General features: G+C 44.9%; 1 protein-coding gene across 1 annotated transcript in view; it reads left to right on the top strand.

Moving 5' to 3' along the window:
- LOC135220603 (gamma-tubulin complex component 3 homolog) overlaps positions 1-25,752 on the top strand; it is a 269,457-nt gene that overhangs the window by 84,242 nt on the left and 159,463 nt on the right. Inside the window, exon 3 of the mRNA XM_064257896.1 lies at positions 11,045-11,134. Coding sequence (XP_064113966.1) covers positions 11,045-11,134 — 90 coding nt within the window. The remainder of the gene's footprint in view (positions 1-11,044; positions 11,135-25,752) is intronic.

The raw sequence follows: 25,752 nt of genomic DNA on the forward strand, positions 1-25,752 counted from the left end.
ATAGGCAGTTTTAAGTGTTTTTATAGGGGTTCTAAGTTAGCGGATTCTACCTATTCGCAGGGGGGGTGGGGTTGGGCGTTGGCTGGTGTGGTAGGCATCCCCTGCGAATAGCACTGGGGTTCTGGTGTACGTATAACTGTCAAACATTTTCCCTGCAATATCATATATGATTGTATGTCTGGACATATCTGATAAGAGAAAATAAATAATGAGATGGATGCATCTGAATGTGTTGGCCTCAATTTAGTCTATATGAGTAATTTACATATTGTAGGCTTCATGATAGATAACAGGCCTACATAATTATCAGTTCATTATTATGGCCGCTTGTTTCTCTGGTCAATAACATCAAGAGCTTATGGTTTTATTCAGTCTTACCAAGCAATTATTCAGCTGTAGGATTCCTACGCATGGCAGACCAAACTTCAAATTTCGTTTCGGCGCAGTCATCAGTAGTGTAGATAACCAGTTATCGACCACTTCCAGTAGACAGGTATGACGACGTCACACCTCTAAATTGGATTTCTGCCTACATACTCCCAAGTAACATTGGTAGCTTTGCAGACCTTCATTGTCATTTGGATGATTTTTTTTTTTTTTTTTTTTTTTACTTTCGGTCACTTAACTGAATATTGATGACGTACTATTTCTTGGGGTTATTGGTTCGTCAGGATTAGCTTAGCTTATTTTGTCTAATTTGCTGCCTTTTTGCTTGAATATGTCAGATTCAAGCACATCTGGAGTTAGGTTAGGTTTTGGGCAGAAGGCTGCAAAACTTAAGTTAGTTAGATGATTATACGATCCTCACTCTAGATGTACTAAATGTAGTGGTCAGGAGTTTTTGAGGGAACTTAGATGTTCTGTATGTCAGAATTGGGGTGAGAAGAAATGGAAACTTAGCATTTCACATAATAAGAAAGTGTTGATAGAAAGAGAAAGGCAGCCCTTAAAGCTGATAGTAAGGCTAGTGTAGCTTCTCCGCCTTCCCCTCTGTTAGCGGAGATTTCTACTCCTGCTTCTTCGCCTATTCCTGGAAATCTCTCTTATTCTCAGTCCACCAACCCCTCCACTTCCTACTCTTTTGCCAGCTTCCCATGTTCCATTGATACGATTACCAGCCTGTAATCAAGGTTTGAGAGGAAATTTTAGTATTTGGTCAGTACTATGATGGAGTTAGGTGCCTCCATGAAATCATTCATAGTGAAAAGTGAAGTTAAAGTGCCTAGTGCTAGTGAAGTGCATTCTGAGGGGGTGGCTGTCCGTCCCTCCAGTTCTCCTAGACAAAGCTCACACTCCTGCTCCCCCGCCTCAGGGAGAAGACATACTGGAGGTCCAAGGGAGACTGGTGGGGCTTGCCCACGGGCAGTCGCTCCCACCATCAATCCTGAAGTGTCGCATCAGGCATTGACCGAGTGCCGTTGGAAGGGCATCTCTTTTAGTGCACAGTTATCGTCGGACTCCGGTGGTTCGTCTCCTCCGGGTTCGCATCACTGGGTAGTTCCATGGCCTCTCACCCTCTTAAGAGGTCATCAGTAGTTAACGACTCCCCTATCCCCGTCAAGAGATCTAGGGATATGGTTTCCAGTCCCCACCCATCTTGAAGTTGTACTGTTTTGACTCGCAACTCAGCGGGCTCGACAGAGGAGCGACAGGTCCTGGTGCTGACTAAGTGAGCAGTACCCCCTCATTTGACTCAACAGACTTCGACTACAAGTCCGAAGCCTGCTTCTACATCATGATCAAAGTCTTCATCGTCTGTTTGTTCAGATCTATCCCAGCAGGAGGACTATGCTTTGGCTCCTTTTTGACAGCACTTCAAAGAATTGTCCTTCTTTAAGGGTAAGACGCTGCTGTCAAGGAGGGAAGAACCGGTCCTGTCTCCTGTGTCTTTAGAGGAGGAAGAGCAAGAGGAAGAGTTAGAACAGGTCTCAACTCAACCTCCGACAGCTTTTGCTTCTTTAATGAGGTTTCTTTTTGAATATTTTCCAGACTATTTCTCAACTACCACTCCTAGTTCGCCTCCTTCGATCTTCTCATCATGATAAAGAAACAACTGGAAGATCTCCTTCCTAAGTTAGTCCTCTCCTCTGCAGCTAGGAAGGCTCTTTGTTTTGTAGATGAGTGGCTGTCGGCCAAAAGAGAACAAGGTACAGCGTCTTTCGCTAAACCTCCTTTGTTGCTCATCAAGAAGCTTTACTGTTTCTACGTAACTGGGGAACCTCCTTCCTTGGGAGTATCTGCCTCCTCCCAAGAGGACTTCTTGGGCCTGGTGGACTCAAATAGGAGAGCAGCGTTTTCTGCTGCGAAGACATTCTTTTCTTCGTCGGAGATTGATCACCTAGTTTGTAATTTCTTTTAAGGTTTTAGAGATCTTCAGTTTTTTGGACTGGTCAATCGGAGTGCTGGCGAGGAAGTTGGAGACTGCCCTTCGCTTTTTGAGAATCTTTGGGAGGACTGGTCAGAAGTACTTTCTTGTTCTGATAAAGCTGTTAGAGATGGTGCAGATGAAGTAGCTTCCTTGTTCACTATGGGAACATTGAAGAAGCGTGAGCTGTAGTGCTCTTTTACCAGAAGTCTGCTCGCTTTTCTCCCCTCTGGTTAAGTCACACCTGTTTTCTCAAGATACTGTGCAAGATATCCTTTTGGCGCTCGAGAAGAAGGCCACTACGGATTTGCTTGCCCAATCCACCAAGCACCATAAGCCCTTGTCAACAGTTGCGGTGCCAACCAAGTCCTTTTTGCTGCTTCATTAGCAGCCTTTTTGTGGGGGAAAGTCGCAACCTTTGTCCACCCTCTTACGTCCACGTTAAGAGCTGCAGCTAAGCCTCCAAATAAGCAATGTTCCGTTCCTTTGCACGCCCTTAGGTGCCAGGCAACACAAGTTTTGGGAGGAGTGGAAGAACAGGAGTGCAGTTGCGTGGGTTATCAAAGTGTTATTTATGGGTTATGCCATTCCTTTCAGAGATAGGCCTTCCTTTTCCAAGGTCCCCATCGTGTTAACAGCATACTCTGTCGGCTCAGAGAAGTTTATGGTGCTGGAGGAGAAAGTAAAATTCTTTGTTCTCAAGTGTGCAGTGGAAGAGGTCACTGACACGTCAGGGGGGTTCTACAACAGGCATTTTGTAGTCCTAAAAGCTGTGGATAGGAACCAATAGCTATGTAATTACCTGATAAATACTATATATAAAACTATTTTATCATAATGTCATTTGTTCCTACACGATATACAAACCCTCGGTCCTTTATATAAGGAATTACTTTCAGCGTAAGCTGGAACATGGCCATTAAATTTTTGAACAAGGTGGTTAGGCAGTAACTACTGTCTGGTAGGTGGGTAGGCCAGCCTGCCCGGTTGTAAACACTACACTTTGCTTTCGGCCGTCTCCTGATGAAGACGTATGTTTGTGAGCTCTTGCTGAATACCCATTAATTACATTTTTCACCGTGGGATCTTTAATTTGTTATTTTGAATGAATATGTATATACAGTGTTTGATATTAAAATTAATTGACTTTAATTAATATGCAAACCCACTTTTGTGATAGCCTTGCTAGCCACCTATCTGCTTTGTGTCAAGGGTCGGCAGTAAGTGTGTGCCAACACCCTTATTTCATACATATTTACGTCCTTTAACGTTAGGATGAGACACGTATTCATCCAAAATTTAGGCTTACAGGTTTGTCCTTTGTTTCTACTGGTATTTCCTCTTCTCCTTCATCCTTTTGCTAGCTATCAGGGTGTTTGAGGGATCCCCTCTCATTTCGGAGGGTGGTGCCCTTGGATACGAGAGGAATATCCTTTTTTTAAATCATATTTTCTCTTTTAGAGGCTAAAAGTGGTGATAGTTGATTTTAGCAGTAGATGGTTGGATATCTTTGTGTTGACTATCCTAACCTTGGAATTGTACCTGTGACTTGTAGCATGCTGTGATATTGGTTCTTGAGTGTGAACTGTTCCCCTGCTGAAAATCATATTCATTTGCCGCTGCTATCCTGGAGTTTCATCACTGGACAAAGCCTTTGCCACTGCCCTGTGATTAACTCTATTCCTGCTGGTAAATGTACCTCATCATGTAGAAGAAGTGTTGCAGAATTTGGAGAAGTCTAGGAGGAAGAGAGCTCATCAGTTGTCATTATCTTCCTCTTTGGAATCATCATATTTTTCATCAGCCTCCACCCCTTTGACTTATGAGGCTCCCTGCCAAAGGAGAAGGTAGTTTCCCCCCCTAAGAAGTCTTGTCATGGGACTTCTAAGGGTCTGTGTCCTCAAACTGAGGAGGCAGTTGGGTCTTCCACTGGCTTGCCCGTTCTTTCGGGAACAGGAACCGAACCGTCATGCTGTCCGGAGGGCCTAGCACGTCGGGAGCCGTAGAAATGCAAACTTCTGCTGCTAGTCCAAGAGGTTCTGCCCTTAAGACTAGTTCCATGTCGGGCACTCATTCGCGAGTTTCCCTGATTGCACATACTTCTATGGATTTGCATGCATCCAAAGTCTGTGACACTGAGTCCGCTCACCGGCATGACTTAGGCATGGAGTGGAAGTAAGGAGTCACGTGACTCACGCCTTGCCGGTGATTGCTCTTGCGGTGATTGCTTGGTTCCCAGGGTTGATGTGACGGTCCCGCATGCAATGAGACCGGTAGGGGTCCCTTACTTGGTCCTCTTGAGAGGTTTTGACCTCGACGAGGACTTGGACGCATTGGAGGACAGTACCGGGCCTCTGCAGTCAGGTGCACACTCAACCTCACCCAGACGACGGTCACGTTTGCGTGACCGACCAGTCTCTGTGGCAGCGAATGTTTTGCCTGCCGTGTGAGTGTTTCGTAACCCTCCTTGGGAAAGCGTTTCTCCAGACGAAAGCGCTTTCCTAGACTTGCAGGTTGATGGCTGCATGTGAATCACTTTGCCTGCTAGTTCTGCTAGCAAGGCGAGCGAGAGCGTCCAATCTTCCTCACCTATTCCTTCTACTTCCTATGGCTACACCGGGAGGGGCAAGGTGAACAGGAGGGATCCTGCAGAGTTCTCTCCGTAGGATTCAGCAGTGGGGGACTACATTCCTGGTGGGATCTTAGGGTCCTACCAGACGTATGTCCATGTTATTGAGGAAGGATCTTCAGTCAAATCTGGAGACTATGTCTCCCTGGCTTTTTCTGTCCTTTGGATGGATTTCAATTCACAGTCCCCTATGGGTTCTTGTGTTTTGGGAGCCTCGAGTGTCTATTTTGTTGAATTGTACTCGCATTCCAGTCTTAAATGCTCGCATGTAGGACTGATTTTTATGCCAGTTCCTCCTCGATTTCTACGGGAGTTGAGAAGGGGCCTCACTCCAATGATCTTTTGACAAACTTCAGGGGTTGCGCTGAGCACTTAAATTCTTTGGAATTCCTAGCACTATCCGAGTGTTTTGGTCTTCTATGATCTGCAAACACTCGGGTGAGATGAGAATTCCTGATAATTGTTACTACAATACCTGGGAATTTCACAGATTTTTTGGCATTCTCAGTGTTATGGTTTTTTATAATTTTCACACTCGGGCGAGACAGACATCCCCAGTAAAGGTTATTACGACAATCTGGAGTCTCGCTAAGCCATCAATTTTTTAGGAATTTCTGGCATTCACAGTGATTTGGTTTTCTGTGATTTCCAAACACTCAGGCAATGGGCATTCCCAATAAGTATTACAATAATTGGGAGTCTCGCCAAACGCCTGGAACCTTTGGTTTTGCTGGCACTCATCGAGTGCTCGGCTTCATCATATTGCTGAGTACCACCAGGGCGAGACAAGGCTTGCCCGATTATTTTCGTACAAGAGTCTAGTTTTCTCGCCAAGCATGGGAATTCTTACAAATTCTAATGCTCGCCAAGCGCTCACTATTACAAGTGCTTGAATAGTGAGACTAGCTTTTACCAGTACAGATGAGTTCGCTTCTCAGTCTGGTTTGGAGTTATGCAGAGCTTGGAACTGCATGCAGCACCTTCTAGGTGAATGGTCAACTACCGTTTTCGTGTATTGGACCTTAGGGTCCGAACACGTAGGACAGCAGACTCAGAATCCTTCTTTATTCTTCTAGGAGCTTCGGATTCGAAGGAGAACAGTTAATTGGGAAGAAGTGATTGTTCTTAATTGACGATTACCACTCATAATTATGTAGTGGTGATCTGTTCAGCTCACTCGACTCTGCTTGACCAGAGGTGGTTCCTTGCTATGACATAGCATCCTCCCTTCCCGTGTTGCAGTGAGCTTTCACCAGATCGTCGTCTTTCGTCCTCGTCATCTGACAGCTCGTAACCTCCCTCTTCACAGGGTTCCATGTCCTAAGAAGAGGAAGGTATTCTCCGCCCGTTTAGAAGTCTTTCTTCGAGACTTCTAAGGGTTTGCATCCTTTCCCTGGGGAGAAAGCAATTGGCTGTCTCTTTGGCTCATCTACTTCCGGAGCAGGAACCTGGATGCTATCCCCAAAATATAGTGTTTCGGGAGCCCCTGAGTTCAAACCCAGGTTCGTTCTCCTGTCTCTAGTTCCAAGGGCGCTGCTCATAAAACCGGGTCTGCATCTGGTATACAAGTGTATGGGTCTCTATGAGTACAACCCCCAAGGGTGTAATACATCTGCAGTCAGTGATAGGTAGCCTTCTCTCCATCATGATAGTGGCGCAAGCCGAGAGAAGTTACTGAGCCTTGTTGGTGGCTTGGACCCACCTGTGAAAGCCAGGAATGGCTATTCTTCAGGTGCCAAGATTGATGTTGTTGTTCCTCGGGACAAGGCATCTGAAGGAGATAGGAGGAGGTCCTCTGTGTACATAGTACTCTTTGTGAGGTTCAATCACGGAGAAAATAGATGTGTACTAAGATGTGGCAAGTCCTCGCTAGCTTCTACTTCATTTAACTCTGGTCAACTTTTGCTTGCGTTCGCGCAAACAAAACGGTTGTAGGAAATGAGGGCTTCATTTAACAGAGTGAAAACATCACAATTTCAGAGAAGAGTGGGCAAGAACAGTCAATCCTCCTCTCTTTTTTCCTTATATTTCCTGGTTATACCGATATGAGCAAGGAAATAAGAGGAATTCTATGGAGTTTACTCCTTAAGAGGAATTCAATGGAGTTTACTCCTTAGAGTTTGAACCCGAGAGACTATGTTTTTGGTTCAATCGAAGGATCTTACCGCACATACGTCAATCTGTTCAGGATGGATAGCACCGAGAGGTTTGAACGCCTCTCCAGTGCTACTGTTTTGGGAACAACCAGTTCGGCTTGAACTAGTCATCTTCGGTATCCTGTTATCACTGTAGAAGTCTCCCTTCAGGACAACTTCACCTTTGCTCTCTTCATTAGAGAATGAAGGAGGTCTGCTTCCAGTCCTTATTCTTGTCCCTCAAATGAAGAAGAATTAGGCTGGAGTGCAATGTACAGGAACCTACAAATATACTAGTACTGTATATTTCTCTCACAACATGCTTCTGTTATTAGTTGCAACGTCTGAGTAGTAGGCACATATCTGCAAGTTAATTCTTCTGGTATGTGACCGAGACAATTGGTGCCTTCTCATAATTATCCTGAAACTCAGGATAGCCTTTCAGGCCTCCCAAGAGTTTCCCAGTAACACCACAGCATTTGCATTATCACCGAACAAGATGGTTTTCTTCCCACCCATTTTGATTAAAATGCAGTTGCTTGAGTGTATTTTTTTGTGCTCGATGGTTCTAGACGAACCTTCATGGAATGCATTGCCAGGCAACTCAGTACTATAAGGAGTCGAGTGAGTTGTATGCTGCTCTGCCTCGGTACTGCTTGCTCTCCAAAATTATTTTCGGTTTGGTATTTTCTCCTCTGTCGAGGATCAACTATACCAATTTGAATCTTTCTGCCCGGCAATCACAGACTTAGGTCTTTGGTTGGTTCGGAATTCTCGCATAATGCCCATCTCTTCTGCACCAAATTTGCCGCTGCGAGAATTTTCAGACAGAGAAATATCCCGTTATCATCTTTCTGTTTACCTAACGGTATAACAGAAGTCTGTAGCCTAGTCTTCTGTTCCATCGCACCTGCCCCATAGGCCGTTGTGATGACGCAGAATGATTTTCTTCTGACAATTTGAGTTTTGTCTTCTAATATACATTTCCTAATTTGTAAGGTGTTCAATTATTCTTTGTTCACCCTAAATTGTAAATGAATAACAGAAGACTTCGCCTGTTCACCTCTCATTAGCTCTGCTTTCATAGTAAATAGAAACTTCCTCCCGGATCCAACCTACAAGAAGCAGTTCTTCAGGCAGTGCAATCCCTGTGTTTTCATTACTGAAAGACTCTCTGCCTTCATTGCAAGCTCCGACATTCTTTGCCGAGCAGCAGTGAACTACCGGAATAAGTTTTTCAGTTCTTTGTAAAACAACAGAGATTAGAGTCGTCTTCACAGGTTGGTGTCATCAACGGGACTTTTTCTATGATCAGAAGCTTGAGTTTACTTTTCTCTATTCAATTGTGAAAGTGTAGGTCCACATTCACTTTAGTCATTCACTAAGTATAATATAGTATTGTTTATCTATGGTTGAGATTCAACTACTGATGAGAAACTTCTGTCTTGCCATCACTGGGACCTTTGTCTCTAGAAGGCACTTAAATCATGTCCAATGTGCATATGCCTCGTGAGAATCATTATCTCGTCTCTCAACATCATTGACAAACAAGATTGATGATTTGTATGGTTCTTGGCATCGCCCTTCAAAAGGCGGGGGTCATGTTGTGACTACGTCTCGGATGTGTGGCAGCGCAATCAGTTGGCATCTGTTGATGAGTCCGAGTCCTTCGTGATATCCTGGGCTATGGACTTTGTTTTGGTTGATCCAGATCAGTCATTACTTTGTCCTATTGGTGTGTTGCTGTATCTATGAAGGATCGACACCCTTCATTGAGTGTTGATGCCTTTATCCACTTCAGACTGCCAATGCAGAAGTGTCCAATGACACATCTTTCTCCAAGTCTTACGAGATCGTGAGAGACTTCCCTACAGTTGGATACATCCAGTGGCTGGGTACATTTCATCACTCCGAAGAATATGTTGGACCGGAAGATAGATAGATGAGGTCTCATTGTGGCCACATTTATATCTTTCTTCCTTCGGGTCTGCCCACAGGTTCTTGGAACCTCTTTTCCTTGGACCGGTGGTGGGTGCTCACAGGTTGTGTTTGCTTACCCAGCTCCTCAAGAGGACAGGTTGCATCTTGCCTATGGTGTGTGGTTCTAGAGGTAAGAATGCAAGAGTGACTGGCCTCTCCACCTTCCCCTCTTCGTCCTTCTACTCCTCTTCCTTCAGGTTGAGGATAGGACTTGAACTTACACTGGCTGGTCAGGCGATTGATGCTGTAAGCCTGCACAGCAAGCTTCCTTTCTATTTTCTTATCAGAATCATAGTAGCAATCCTGCTCCTTCCTCTAGCAAGGGGAGGAAGGAGACTGGCAATGATGCAAACCCATCCCAGAACTTTGCATTAATGTCTCCACCTCTAAATATTCCTCCCAGCTCTTTTTTGGATGAGTTATGATTCCTCACTCATTTCAAAAAGGGCCAGAAGTCTGACGCTTGATCATGCAGCTCCTATACTCTGATTAAGTTGTCAGGCAGGGCACTCTTCCTCGTTCTGACAACCAGGAGGAATAACCCAGGTGTGCAAGACTCCAGTCAGTTCTAGAGACTCACTCACATTCCTCCCACCAATCGGTGAGTCTTCATTACATAAAGGACTGAGGGTTTGTATATCGTGTAGGAACAAATCATAATTATTGAAAGTAAATTGTATTTTTCCTTACTATACAAACCTGAGATCCTTTACATTAATGCCCACCTCATGCCACCCCTCAATCTTAAACCTGGGCCGAAAGGCCACGAATGTTTACATCCGGGCAGGCTGGCCTAAACGCCTACCAGACGGTAGATACTGCCTAACCACCTTGTTCAAGGATTTAATGGCCATATTCCAGCCTATGCTGAAAGTAATTCCTCATGTAAATGACCTCGTGTTTGTATAGTTGGAAAAATACAATTTACTTTCAAGAATTGTGATTTTTTATTTAATATTGTTTTCGTTATCATTGAATTTAAGTATTTATTTGCAATGGTAGATAAGGTATAACTTAAATCTCCTAAAACATTATTGTTTGGATAAATTGTTTAAACTAATGGGTATTATTATCACATTAGCAATCTAACAGGATAAAAGATTACTGTGCTATCTATCAATTATTAGTGGGTAATCTATTGCAAATAAGATTGGTATATCTGAAATTTATTTGTATTTATTTATATAATATAGATCTTGGGGGGAATTAGTAACCAAACTCCCTTACCAGGCCTAGTCATGATGGAGAAAATAAAAAGGTAAGGAAAAAAGTGGAAAGTATTCCATTTATGGAGGATGGATGACTTATAAGGATAGGAAAAATTGAAGTAGAATGGCAAGTCTTGGAGGCTGGTATTAGAGGGAAAAAGTCACAGAACTGGGAAATCCAAGAAGTGCTGATTTTTGTCAAATTATGAAAAGTAGGCTTGTGTGGGTTGTGAGATGTCTGAGGGGGAGGAGGCTGAAGTTGAATGAATTTTGCCGGTAGTACCTCTGTGAATAAGATGACAGGGTTGTGTTTCTGTAGATATAAATAGCATTGGAGAAGAGGTAGTGGTGATTCTCTCCCACTATTGATGAGAAAGGAGCTCTGAAATACCAGATACTTACCAAAATAAGTGTTAGTGATTGAAGGAAAAGAATTTATAATTCTTAAAGAAAAATGCCAAATATGTACAAAGTGTGATGCATGTAATCCCTCCAAGGTCAAGTACATCACTGAAATATTTTATAAAAAGAGATGTTTAATTATTTTTTCAGTAAGGTGAATAAAATCATTAGATGTAAGATCAAATGGAAAAATTGATGAAAACCACACTGGAGGCATTAAATTGGAATTACTTAAAAATGAGAATTACTTTTTTGTTGAACCTGCAGTGTCTTGCAATGCTTTGTGCATAAATGCAATACTTATTGTATATTTTTACTTTTACAGGCTGTGTTGCATAACAAGGGGAGCATATTGTCATTATTTCTTGCACTGAGTAATGATAATGCAGCATCAAAGAGACCTAAGATTACAGTGGTAAGTACCTCTTGACTACTTTTGCCCTTGTAAATAATTTATATCTTTGTTAAAACCATATAGAAGTGTATATATAGAAGTTTGTATGCTATCCCCTGTGGTAGGGGTGTAAGAATACTACCTCCATAGGTCATGTGTGTCGTAAAAGGCGACTAAAAGGGCAGCTGCTGCCTTGTAGTCTTACTTTTTTAGTAAAAGGCTAGGCCCAATGCCAATAACTGGAAACTGCTGCCATGCAGTCTTACTTTTTAGTAAAAGGCTAGGCCCACCGCCAATAACTGAGGAAATTGCTGCCTTGCAAGTGGACTTTTTAGTCAAAGGCGAGGCTCATCACCAATAACTGTGGCTGATGACAGCAAGGGCATACGTCTTAAAACCCCTTTGCCAAACAATAAACCATGTTTGATGTTTTAAGATGCATCAAGTAACTGAACCCTTAACCCTCTTACGCCGGAGCGGTAAATAAAAAATTGTCTCCCGTGTGGCGTAGGGGTTTCGGAGTGAGCGTGGAAGCGGAAAAAATATTTTTTTCAAAAAATCATAGCGCGCTTAGTTTTCAAGATTAACAGTTCATTTTTGGCTCCTTTTTTTGTCATTGCCTGAAGTTTAGTATGCAACCATCAGAAATGAAAAAAATTATCATTATCATATATAAATAATGCGATATATGATAGCGCAAAAACGAAATTTCATATATATTTGTATTCAAATCGCGCTGTGCGCAAAACGGTTAAAGGTAACAAGTTACTTTTTTTTCGTTGTAATTTACACTAAATTGCGATCATTTTGGTATATAACACATTGTAAAACGATAAAAGCAACACAGAGAAAATATTATCACAAAATAATGTATGAATTCGTAACGCGCGGACGTAAACAAATATTTTTTTCAAAAATTCACCATAAATCTAAATATTGTCCTAGAGACTTCCAATTTCTTTCAAAATGAAGACAAATGATTGAATATTACTATACTGTAAGAGTATTAGCTTACAATTGCAGTTTTCGACCATATCTGACGAGTTAAAGTTGACCAAATGTCGAATTTTTTTATATATATATTTTTTATATGCAATTATTTCGGAAATAAGAAAAGCTACAACCTTCAAATATTTTTCGTTTTATTTTACATGAAATTGCGCACATTTTCATATATAAAACTCTATGAAATGCCTAATATGAAACGTAGCAAATATTCCGAGAATGGGACGTACGTATTTCGGAGATTTGTGGTGGAGAATCCGCGCGCGGAGGGAAGGAAAGATTTTTTTTTAATTTCACCATAAATCTAAATATTTTGCTAGAGACTTCGAATTTGTTTCAAGATGAAGATAAATGACTGAATATTACTAGACTGTAAGAGTTTTAGCTTACAATTGCATTTTTCGACCATTTCGGTAGAGTCAAAGTTGAGCGAACGTGGTTTTTTTTCTATTTATAGTGATTTATTTGCAAATATTTAAAAAATGAGAAAAGCTACAACATTCAATTATTTATTATTGTATTCTACATGAAATTGCGCACATTTTCATATATAAAAGTTTATGTAACGGCTAATTTAAAATGGTGCAAACATTACCACAATCGCACGTATGATTTTTTCGGAAGAGTTACCCCGCGGACGTAAAGAAAATGTTATTTTTTTCATAAATTCACCATAAATCGAAATATTGTACTAGAGACTTCCAATTTGTTACAAAATGAAGGTAAATGATTGAATATTACTAGAATATAAGATTTTTAGCTTACAATTGCGTTTTTTGACCATTTCGGTAGAGTCAAAGTAGACCGAAGGTTGAAATTTTGGCAATTATCATTATTTATATGAAAATATCTCAAAACTGATAAAAGCTACAACCATGGGTTGTTTGTTCCGATACGTAATACAAACCCTCGGTCCTTTAACAATAGGAAGGTAACTAGCGGCAGCTGGGACGGTCGTAAGCTTCGAACAAGGGAGAACGGTAGTTAACTGCTTGTTTTCCCAGGGGGAATCGGTGCCGCGCGACCGCGCGCCCGGAGAGTGGTGAAGAATCACTTTTGCTTTCGGCCGCGGGTGTGAAGGACTGTTCGTCATCGCTCTCTGCCCGCTTCATCGTCGTATGCTTTGTTTATATTGTGTTTTCTACTAATGGTTTGGTTTGACTTGAAAATGAAACTGTAAGTACACTGTTTTCATTTTCATTACTTAATTATGAATCAACATGGAGCTATCGCCGTAGAGACGGCGATTTCCGCTCTTTTCATGAATTGAACCCTTGAATTATGTCTCGGTGCCGAGGGCGGGTGCACTCGCGCCGAGTCATGTATTTTGGGCGAAAGTGTGTAATTGAAAGATGTAAGTACTCTTTTTCATTATATTTTTGCCCTGTGCGTTCGTTGCCGAGAGCTTGATTGCGCTCGGCAAGAGCCTCTTATTTTGTATGAATAGAATGCAATGAAAGTGGATTCGCAATGCAGTTTTCTTTTCATTTTCATTTATTAATTGCATCAAATTTAATTTTGGATCAATTTCCGCTCTTACCCGGGAATTAATCCTTACGATTTATTGCTGTGAAAGTGAAAAATAGCAAGTGCAGTATTGTTCATTTTCATATATTTATTTGATAGCATCATATTATTATGGATCAAGTTTCCGCTCTTACCGGGAATTGATTTTTCCCTCTTTAGTTCTATGAAGTGAATCGCAAGTGCAGTATTTCTGTTTCATTTTCATATACTTTTCACTGCTGTGCGGGGGTAGGGGAAGCGAAGGTCTGCCAGGAAGTCGTCGGAAAGCTCTCCCGCGACTCCCTTGGTATCCGATTCTTCGTCTTCTTTCCTGCCCCCCCGCTCAGCTTCCTCGTATTTTGTTTTGGGGGTCTTCCTTCCGTTCGGGTGGGGGCATGTCTCCCCACCCCGTGCGTGAGGGAACCCCTCTTACTAATCTGTCTGTGCTACCGCAGGTGCTACAGCCGTGGGAGACGACCTTGGACAGGTATGGACCACTGCGGCTGCAGGGCGTGCCTAGCATCCCCACGATCTGCTGCAGAGTCTAGCGAGGTCTGGGGCGGTGACCTTGGAGTGGTCTCCACTACAACCTTCACGGCCGGCTTATGCTGCTTCCCCCCGCTGGTCTACACTCCCATGCTGTGTCGGTGACGCCGTTCTGCCGCTTCTAGGGCCGGTCGCCGCTCGTACGAGGAGGGGTATGCCGCCGCCGCCCCGTGTGTTTTCTTCGTGTTGCCTGCCCCAGACTTCCGCTGTTCCAGCAGCTCGCCCCCCCTGGACCGGCCGCCAGTACCACGCTGGCTGCCGATGCTTCTACGAGGCGATGGCTGGGCCTGCCGTACCTGTCGTTTTGATGTGGTTCCCGCTACTGGCTTGGCTGTCCCTTCTGGTGTTTACCGCTGCCGCTGTTCCTGCCGCTCCTGAGCTGGTTGCTGTTCCTGTCGCTCCTGGTTCCTGCGCCTGTCCATGCTGGTCCTGCCCATGGTGTGTCTTCCCCAGTCCCAGGTCCTTCGGACAGGTGCAGTCGGGCCGTGTTGCTTCGGCAATAGGCCCGACTCCGGCCTGGATGGAGGACCTGACGACTGTCCTGCGTGAGCTGACGAAGAAGAGGAAGGTGTCATCTTCGTCTGTTGCTGGCCTCCTCTTCCCCTTCGACTTCTAAGGCCCATAAGCCGAAGAAGAAGAAGGCTGCCTCCCCCCCCTAAGAAGTCTCCTTCGGGAACTTCTAAGGGCCCGTCCCACCTCGGTGGGACGGGGGGTCCTTATCTGCTGGTCCGCCTGCTTTCCTTCGGGAGCGGTGCCGGCGTCTCCCCTTCCCGTAAGGAAAGATAGACGTGGACCAGAGGAGTATCGGTTTGCTCTGGTACTGCTTCCTCGCCTGGTGCTAGCGGCGATGCCGCTACGCGCCAGGTTCCGGCTCGGTCTCTTCGTTCGCGGGAGATCCCGAGTGTACGCTCTCCCTCTGGGAGACCCTCGTGCAGCCAAAGTTTCGGCGCCAGAGTTCGCTCGGCGCCAAGACCACGGCACGGAGCAGAAGGCTGGTCGAGAAACCCCCGCCCTCAATGGTGACTTCTCCGCCAGGCCAGCGGACCTGCTCTCGCAGCGACCAGCTGGTAACCGGTTTTTGTTATTCCCCCCTAAGAGAAGACTCCTTCGGGAACTTCGAAGGGCTCGTCACATTCCGGTGTGACGGGGGGTTCTTCTGCTGGTCCTCCTGTTCCTTCGGGGAACGGGGCCCGTCTCCCCTTCTGAGAAGAAGAAGAAGACGGGGACCAAGGGTGTGCTGGCTACCGCTGGTACACCCTCGCCTGGTCTTGGCAGCTCTGCTGCTAAGCCAGGTACCGGCTCGGTTTCTCGTCCGCGAGAAGTTCCGAGTGTACGATCTCCTTCGGGTGACCGTGCAGCCGCAAAGTTAATATAGACGCCTGAGTTCGCTCAAGCGTCATGACCGAGGCAAGAGGGCAGAAGTACTGTCCGAGAGCCTACTCAGGTGAACCTCTCGCCAGGCCAGCGCCGCTCTTTTCGCAGCGGGGGGACCAGCCGGTACCTCGGGTGGGGACGTGACGGTCTCTGACCGCCACGGGTGAGGCTGGGAAGAGGTCCCCCAGGTCCCCTCGACGCGACGGTACGCCTCGTCTGGTACTCAGCGGTTTTGACGGGCCGCGAGGGCCCTCACGGGCGTCTCACGGCGAAAGCGAGCTCTGCAGGTCACCTGACCGCCGCTCCCACAGGGACCGGGCGGATACGGTGACCAGCAGCAGCTCGTCTGACGCACAGGACCGGGGTCGACGTGCTCAGTCGAGCCGCTCGCCCACGGTGAGCGGCACGGCCAGGCCTGCAGATCGATCCCCACCGCGGGTTTGGTGATCGGCTGCAGCCCCCCACGTACGCTGGTCCTGCCAGCGAGCGTGGGGGGAGCGTCAGGTCTGTCTCTCCACTACCTTCAACTTCCTCGGCTACACCGTGGAAGAGCGAGGTAGCTAGGATTGATCGTGAGAGGTGCGCCGCTCACATCCCGTCACGACGCCGACGTGCCACGTATGGTCTTAGGACCAACCAGGCCGGACGTACGCGCAAGTGATTGGAGGCGACCGTCAGGGGGAGAGGGGGTACGTCAGTTCTGTCTCTCCGATACCTTCAACTTCTCGGCATACGCCAGGAAGAGCTAGGTATATAGGAGTGATCGTGAGAGATGCGCCGCTCACGATCCCGTCACGACGCCGCACGTGCCAGGTTGGGTCTTAGGACCAACCAGGACGTACGCGCAAGTGATTGGAGGCAACCGTCAGGGGATCTGTTGCTGGTTCCTTCTTCTGAAGGAGGAGGGTCCTGGGAGCTGCTCTTGTTGGAGGGACTTGGACGGTCCCTACTCCTCCAAGACGCTGTAACTTCCGAGATTCAGAGTAACTTTACCCAGGTTATTGCACTGATTCGTCAGCACAACGACCGGGGGGAAGGATCGCCGCTCCCACCAGCAGAGAGCCCATGTCTCTGCTCGAGTCGTTTTGGGGCCCGAGAGGGAACCCAAACCGACGGTGGGTATGCCGCGATCGGAGCTTACCGATTCTGTCTTGAACCAGAGTCTCTCGTCTCCGGACAAGAAGGCTCTCTCAGTTCTGGCCGGTCGATCAAGCTACTTCCACCTCCTCTACTGCGACAGCGGCGTTTCTACGTGTCTTCGGACACCTGTTATTTAAATACTCCTTCGGTCCTCCTGAGAGGTTTCGACCTCGACTGGACTGGAATGAGTCGGAGGACGGTATCGGCTCTCTCCTGTCAGGTGTCGATCAGCCCCACCCAGACGACGTTCACAGTGGCGGCAGACCCTTACCTACAGTGAGAGTTCGTAACCCTCCTCGGGGAAAAGGGGAAAAAACGTTTTCTCCTGACGATACGTTTTTCCCAGACTCTGAGAGGCCATCGCCGCAAGGCGATGGCTGCTCCTACTCTTCTCCAACTGCTAGTTCCACTGGAAGGCGAGCGAGTATCCAATTCCTCCCCCATTCCCTCTCTCCTTACGGCTACGAGGGAAAGGGGAAGGATCCTACAGAGGTTTCTCTGTAGGATCCCACGTTGGGGACTGCGCTACCAGGGGGGACCTTCGGGTCCTACCTGACGTAAGCCCCGGTCGTTGAGGAGGGATCCTGCCCCATTCTCGATTTCTTACTGGGAATCGAGAGGACCACCAGCCGATATCGTTTGACGAATTCGGTGGGGGTTTCGCAGACTGCTTAGAATTCTACGGAATTTCTAGCGCATTCAGAGTGTTTAGAGTTTTCTTACGATCTCCAAACACTTAGGCGAGACCACGGTCCCAAGAAGTGAGCGAGACGAGAATCCCCGCCCCTAATGTTTTTACACGATAATCGGGAACCTCGCCTATGCTCGAATTCCTGGAATTTTCTAGCATTAGGAAGAAGACTGCTGCTGAAGAAGACTATCTCACAGTAGGCGACCAACCTGGAATAGAGAAGAACGGACGGGAATATCCAGTTTGGCTGGAACTATCGTCTTAGTATTCTGTTCACCATTGAAGCTTTCCTTCGAGGAAGACTTCTCCTTCACTCTCTTTAATAGACGACGAAGGTGGTCGATCTCCAATCCTTATTTTGTTTTCTTGAAGGAAAGAATTTAGGATGGAGATCGTTGTTCAGAATCCTACAAATATACTACGTATATTAACCTCTGCGACATGATTCTGCTGCTAATCAGTTGAATGGTCCGAGGGGTAGGCGCATATCCTGGTTATTCTACGGATTGCGACTTAGACGAAAAGTATTCTAATTGAACTGCAACCCGGGTTGCCTGCAACCTCCCAGGAGTTTCCAGTTTGCAATTTATATACTTATTGGTGTTGTCACAACACACCATTTTAGCTTTTATATTTACCGAAATTCGTTTCGCTTAAATTATATTGCTCGAGCATATCTTTTTATGCTCGTTGGTTCTAGCCGAACGCATTCCTTCGTGGAAAGGATTACTTGGCAACTCAGGATGACGAGTCAGCGACAGCTACTGCGTATTGAATTGCCCGAGGCATTTCAGTATCAGCTGCCGCTTTGAGATAGACGGTTGTTTATGTCTTTCTCACCTGCTTTGATTGAATAACAACCGTATCTTTGCCCAACAATCACGGACTTAAGTCTCTGATTAACGGGGATTCTCGCATACATGAATGACCATCTACTGCTGAGAAACGCTAGTATTCATCGTCTTCGGTATTGCGAGAATTTTAAACAGAGATATCTATTCGACTCTCATCTTTCTGTTTACCGCACGGTAACAGAATTCTGTAATAGTCTCTTGCTGCATCGTAATCCGATAATGCGAATGATTTTTTGCGGAATCTGAGTTTGTCCTCAAATATCTTGTATTCGGAGGATGTACAATTGTTCATTGTTCACCCGGATTAGCATATGTATTGAAAGACATCGCCTACTCCCACAGCCTGCCTGGCTCTACTTCCAAACGTTCAGCCCTGAGAAGCAGGGGTTCTTCAAGCGGCTCTCCCCTGTGTTTTCATTACTGAAGAACGCCCCGCCGCTTTCATTGCACAACGGACAGCAATGAAATGGCGGTTAGCGTTTTCAGTCATTTGTAAGCACAGGTTTAGAATCTTGAGATTCCTTCTCTCGATTCAGCTGGAAGACGTAGGTTGCATTCATTGCCTACCTTCGTCTTCAACGTCACATAGTGTTGTTTCTCCTTAAGCTGAGATTCAACGTCTATGAGATTTTCTTGCCATCAGGACTCGGTCTTTTGAAGGCAATTGACTTTCGCCTTTTGAGCTTATGCATTAAGAGAATCATCGCCGCGCCGTCCGGCATCGTGACTAACAAATATTTATTTGTTTGGTCTCTCAGCATAACTCTTTAAAGGGCGAAGGTCACGTGACTTACCGGATGCTTGGACAATTTGCCTCTACGAGTCCGAACAGTCATCTCAGCTGTCAGAGCGTCCGAGTCAGTTACGAACTATGCTGTGGACTTAGTTCGGTTGTTCCAGAGCAATCATTACTTCGTCTTAATAGCTTGTCAGTATGAGTACTGTACATAACCAAAGTCGAGAAGAGGGATTAGGTCATACGACTATTCCCTTCTTTTCGTCTTAGGTAACTGCATGACTTCTCTTGAGAAGTCAAGCACAAAGGGATGGGGATTTGTGACGCTCGATTTCGTACCGATCTTCGTAGCGAAGACTCAGAACCCTTCGGTAACTGACGATTGGTTCGAGTCCTTCACAATACCCTCCCTAATGGACGTCACCGCCTCCGATACGAAGGCTATGCTGCTTTGTCCTGTGAAGGTGCGACGGAGCTGTCTGAAGAAACTCGACACCCAGGATGAGTGTGGACGCCTCTTCATCATTCTCTCGCGTTCCGCAAGAACTTCTCCGTGGCGCAGGGTAATGAAGGCAGGCGCCTGGTCCAACCGGACCGCATGCACCTCCTTCTACCTTCAGGATATTGCCCACAGTTCCTTGGATCTTTTTCCTTGGGAACCGTGGTGGTTGCTCAACACGTTGTGTAGTTAACCCAGACCCTCGCAGGCTGAACAGCATCGAGTCCTGGTGTGACCGTAAGAATGGATGAGGAATGAGAGTGTGACTGGCTCCTCTTCCCATCTTTTTCTTCCCTCTACCTTGGGTAGAGGGACACGGTCGTCACCCTGCTGGGTAAGGACGATATGCAGGTGAGCTACTCAATAGAGCACCATCCATCTCCCTTTCAGTAGGGATAGGAGTAAATATCCACCACTTCCTCCAACAAGGGGGAGGAAGTGGATGCCAAATTGAGACAAACCCATCATTTTATGATTGTCTCTTGCAAACAGGAACAAGTTCTTGCTTGCTGGTACGAAGAGATACGCTTGCCTCTCTCTTAGTACTTGGCCCGAGGTCTGACCATTGATCCTGCGGTGCACACCCCGACGATCAATCGGACAGAGGTTTGGATCCCTCCCTTGCTCTTACGACCAGGGAGGCACTCCAGGGTTGGACGAACACCAGTCTGTTCACCAAAAAGACTCAGATTCCTCCCACCAAGAAGTGAGTCTTCCTATTGTTAAAGGACCGAGGGTTTGTATTACGTATCGGAACAAATGACAATTTGTCGAAAATTGCATTTTTCCTAACTATACAAACCTGAGGTCCTTTACATATAGTCCCACCTCATGCCACCCCTCACTCTGCAACTTTTTGCATGGGCCTAAAGCAAAAGTGATTCTTCACCTCTCGGGCGCGCGCGCGGCACGATCGGACAAGCAGTTAACTACCGTTCTCTGTTCGAAGCTTACGACCGTCCCCAGCTGCCGCTAGTTACCTTCCTATTGTTAAAGGACCTCAGGTTTGTATAGTTAGGAAAAATGCAATTTTCGACAAATTGTCATTTTTAGTTGTATTGTGCATGAAATTGCGCACATTTCCATATATAAAACTTTATATAACGGCTAATTTTAAAATGGTGCAAACATTACCACAATCGCATGTAGGATTTTTTTCGGAAGAGTTACCGCGCGGACGTAAGGAAAAAGTTTTTTCATAGATTCACCATAAATCGAAATATTGTGCTAGAGACTTCCAATTAGTTGCAAAATTAAGGTAAATGATTGAATATTACTAGAATATAAGCGTTTTAGCTTACAATTGCGTTTTTTGACCATTTTGGTAGAGTCAAAGTTGACCGAAGGTTGAAATTTTGGCAATTATCATATTTATATGAAAATATCTCAAAACTGATAAAAGCTACAATCATGAATATTTTATTGTTGTATTCTACATAAAAATGCGCACATTTTCATATATAATACTTCATGTAACGGCTAATTTACAATGGTACAAAAATTATGTCAAAGTGACGAAATAATTTTTGAGATGTGTCACAGATACTTTTTAGTGCGGCAAGAAAGAAATTCGCGCTTGCGCGCCTGCGTAACGATTGTAAACAAAACAACACCTTGATATGTGAACTCCCAGCATCCCCCAAGGTGCGTGATTCAAAAGTTTTATAAAAGGCTGGTAGGCCTATAAGTATTTTTCCACGAATTTTAAAAAAAACTTTTGTAAGTCGACGTAAAATACGTCCAGTCGGCACATGGGAGACAAAAAATGTCGAGGTAAAATACGTCCAGTCGGCGTAAGAGGGTTAATGTAGAGATAATGGTGGGAAAGAGGAGAAGAAGAGTTACAGTTTTGTATGCTAATTCTTTTTTTTTAGGAATTTGAAGAAGTGGTACTTTTGTTATTCAATTTGCATTTTTTGAGTCACTTTGTGATTGAATTTAAACTCAGGTTTCTAGTTGAGCAGCCCCAGCAAAATTCATTTAACAGTTTGTGAAAGTTATTTATGCTGAAGATTTTTATCGACATTATTGTATAAATGAGTTGGTATCAGGTTTATTTTAAAAATAGAATTTCTAAAATATTTACTTGGATTGGATATGCAGGATTGCCTGTATTAATGTGAAAATTTAAGGCATCCTAATAGTACTTATATCATCAGCAAGCTCTCAAGTCAGGTTTCTAAGCCATATGGGACAGGATATATGTACAGTGTATGTATCCAACCATGAACTGTTGGGGGAAACATGCCACTTTAGAAAACTTCATTACCAAGACAGGGTAAAAAAAAATTTTTCTTCCAGTTTGATCTCTTTCATTTTACAATTGCCTTACCAAGTGATCAAGATTTTGATTCACTTGGGCATGAACTGAGGTTCATTCTACTACTACTTTGTCTTTTATTCTGTATTATAATGTAATTCAAAATTTTGGGTTTAAAAAGAATTTGAAAAATACAGTGGAACCTTGGTTTTCATATGTAATCCATTCCAGAACGTCTCACGAAGTCTGAAACGCACGAAATCCGAAACAGTAGTTCCCATAAGGAATAATGTAAATGCAATTAATGCATTCCAGACACCCAAAATTATTAATAAAAAATATATTTTATAGAGAATAAACAGTTTTGTACATGCAACTTCCCCGGCAGATATATACTTAGCTTATGTCTCTGACGTCTGACAGAAATTCGAATTTCGCGGCACACGCTGCAGGTAGGTCAGGTGATCTACCCCCCTGCCGCTGGGTGGCAGGAATAGGAAGCATTCCCGTTCTAGAACCAGATTTTCTCTGTCGCGGTAGTGTCAACATATGTTGTTGCTACCTCCTGACTTGATTTTCGTTTTTCATCACCATCGATCTTCTGGGCTGTCTTTTGCAGGGAAGTACTGGGTCTTTGGTTCGGCATACACTTTTATTAACTTTTTAATGAATTCGGCTTCGAAAATTTCGAAGAATATATGACGTGTAACTACCGAAATTTTTGGTAGACACTCACATAGTTTGCAAGAAAGGGAAATATTAATATTTATTCATTAATACGTGTAATAAGTGTTTAGAAATTGATTGAGGAAATATACTGACTTCCTACTTTAGGGAGTCAGTAAAGCAGTAACTAGTACGTTTCTTTTAAAAGTTTTTTGGAAACTCGTACTAACGAGCAATTAGAGTATTAACAGTACTAGTAGTGTTGCATCCTCATCACCTTCTTACTTCGCAGAAACTTCAAATTCATAATTGCAATTTGAAGACAAGGATTGTGGCTCAAAATGCGAGCTATTGAAAGGTAAGAAGTGATTACTAGTGTTCCCCATTGCAGTGGAGGGTGCGTCGGATCGGCTCTGTCTCGCTCCCAGGCCTAGACCTCTTTCAAGCTCCTAAGCCCAGGGGAGAAGGAATGTCGAAAGCCTAAGGAGGTTTCAGAGAATCCCCACCGGTCAGGCGCCTCGGCAGGTTCTGTAGAGCGTCCCAGACTGCCAAGGATAGCCATTGAAAAGGCATCCTTAAAAAAGTGCGTCTCTTCATCTTACATCCGAAAAGACGAAGAATGTATATGTTTTGATGATCTAGCGCGTTCTCTGAAAACTAAGAGAACACTGAGCAAGAGCCAGCCAGGAACTTAGGAAGCCGCGTTCCAGCAAGCTAGCGTGAGCCACGTTCCAACAGCCAGCAGCGACTACAACCAAACGCGAGCCGCGTTCTAGCAACTGAGCGGGAGCCGCGTTCTAGAAAATTTTTCTTGGCGCAAGGCGCCTTCAAAGAGAGGAAGCGCCAGCCTGGCGCAAATTGTGCCAGAAAAACAGACGGCTAAAGCAAGGAGCCTTATAGTACAGTGGCAATCAGAACGATCCTTCCATTGAACGTTTCCGGGCAAGAGGCTCTTTTCTAAAAGGGGTCTAGAAGGGCGCTCCGGAGGGCGCTCTGAACTATCAGGGCGCTAGGCGCAAGGAGCCAGGCGCCAGAATATTCCAAATCTTCTTATGAGAGAGAGGTCAGTCGCGAGGCTCCTCTTTGAGTTTTTTAACTTGAGCAACTTTCCCCTGGCAAAGGTGCAAGATGTCGCACAGGCGGCCGTGTCGCGTTTGTCAGAAGGATTCTGATACTAAGAGAAGCCATTTTTTCATTATTCAGAAGACTCCTGTGTTTGGCAGTTCCTCTCAATGCGGACTCTCTCCTTCATTCATGCTCTTCCCTCGTTATGAAGAGGCAAGAGCTTTGGGAGTTTTTCTTATAAGAATCTCATCGACGTTTGGGTATGATGGCGGATAGGAAATATCTACTTCCTTCCGTAAACCCTACAGATGAACAGGAATTCTGTCTCTTCCGCGATTTATGAGGAAATCACGAAGATTTAAAGAGTTCCTGGATTAACTTCCTTCCTTAAGGAGATATATATACTCTTTCTATCATTCTATTAACGAAAAGAACGAAGACAGTAAAAATTTTGTTGTTTCCTCTATCCTGTCCTCGGCAAGGGAATGGAAGGTAGTCGAGTATCTGCTGTATGAGAATACGATACAGCAAATCACACATACCGTAGTTACTTCTTTGCAGAGCAACTCTATTACCAGTATCCTTCCAGGAATTTCCTAGGAAGGACTACGCTTAAAGGGATTGTTAAGACAACACCTACTTAGCTTCTAGATTTATCGAAGTCTTGTTTCGCTTAAATATGCATTAATAAGAACTTCCTGAAGTTCGATAATAATTTTATAAGATTCCTTTATTTTGTACATGGAACTTACCCAGCAGATATATACTTAGCTATAGACTCCGTCGTCCCCGACAGAAATTCGAATTTCGCGGCACACGCTGCAGGTAGGTCAGGTGATCTACCGCCCCTGCCGCTGGGTGGCAGGAATAGGAACGATTACCGTTCTAGAACCAGATTTTCTCTGTCGCGGTAGTGTCAACATACGTTGTTGCTACCTCCTGACTTGATTTTCGTTTTTTCATCGCCATCGACCTTCTGGGCTGTCTTTTGCAGGGAAGTACTGGGTCTTTGGTTTGGCATACGCTTTTATTAACTTTTTAATGAATTTGGCTTCGAAATTTCGAAGAATATATTACGTGAAACTACCGAATTTTTCGGTAGACACTTATATTTTGCAATAAGGGAAATATTGATTTATTTTTTTTTTCACTAATACGTGTATAAGTGTTAGAACTTGATGAAGGAAATATAAGATCTAACTTCCTACTTTATGGAAGTCAAGAAGCATATAACTAGATACGCTTCCTTAGAAGCTTTAAGAGCTCTCGTACTAACGAGCAGTTAGAGTATTGACAATTCTAGTAGTTGTTGCATCCTCATCACCTTCTTACTCCACAGAATCTACAAATTCATATGTGCAAATTTGGATGGAGCTCAAAAGGCGAGCTCTAAAAAGGTAAGAAGTGAATATAGTGTTCCCAGTGCAGTGGAGGGTGCGTCTGATCGCTCCGTAGCGCTTCCAGGCCTAGACCTCTTCCAAACTCCCAGACCAGTGGAGGAGGAAAGTCGACAGCCGCAGGAAGGTTAGGGAGAACCCCCACCGGTCAGGCGTCCCCTCGGCAGGTTCTGTAGAACGTCCCAGACTGCCAAGGATAGCCATTGATAAGGCATCCTTAAAAAAGTGCGTCTCTTCATCTTATACCGAAAAGACGAAGAATGGTATGTTTTTGGAGTGATCTAGCGCGTTCTCTGAAAAACTAAGAGAACACTGAGCAAGAGCCAGCCGCTGCCATGAAGCCGCGTTCCAGCAAGCTAGCGTGAGGTACGTTCCTATAGCCAGCAGCGAGGCGCGTTCCAGCTACAGACTAGCGCGAGCCAGCGTTCCTACAACCAAACGCGAGCCGCGTTCTTAGAAAATTTTTCTTGGCGCAAGGCGCCTTCAAAGAGACGAAGCGCCAGCCTGGCGCAAATTGCGCCAGAAAAACAGACGGCTAGAGGCAAAGGAGCCTTAAACGTAGAGTGGCAATCAGAACGATCCTTCCATTGAACGTTTCCGGCAAGAGGCTCTTTCTAAAAGGGGTCTAGTAGGCGCTCGGTGGAACTGTCAGGGCGCACGGGACCTTCCACGCAAGCGGAACGTTTCCAGGAGCGAGTCTCCTTTCTAGCGCGCGGAACATTCCAGGCGCGCGGAACATTCCAGGCGCTAGGTGCAAGGATCCAGGCGCCAGAATATCCTTTCTCTATCTGCCTCGGCAGGGAAAGAAGGTAGTAGAGTATCTGCTGTATGAGATACGATACGGCAATCATAAGCACATACCGTAGTTACTTCTTTGCTGAGCAACTCAATTACCAGTAT

The sequence above is a fragment of the Macrobrachium nipponense genome, chromosome 2 (assembly GCF_015104395.2).
Source record: "Macrobrachium nipponense isolate FS-2020 chromosome 2, ASM1510439v2, whole genome shotgun sequence".
NCBI lineage: Eukaryota > Metazoa > Arthropoda > Malacostraca > Decapoda > Palaemonidae > Macrobrachium > Macrobrachium nipponense.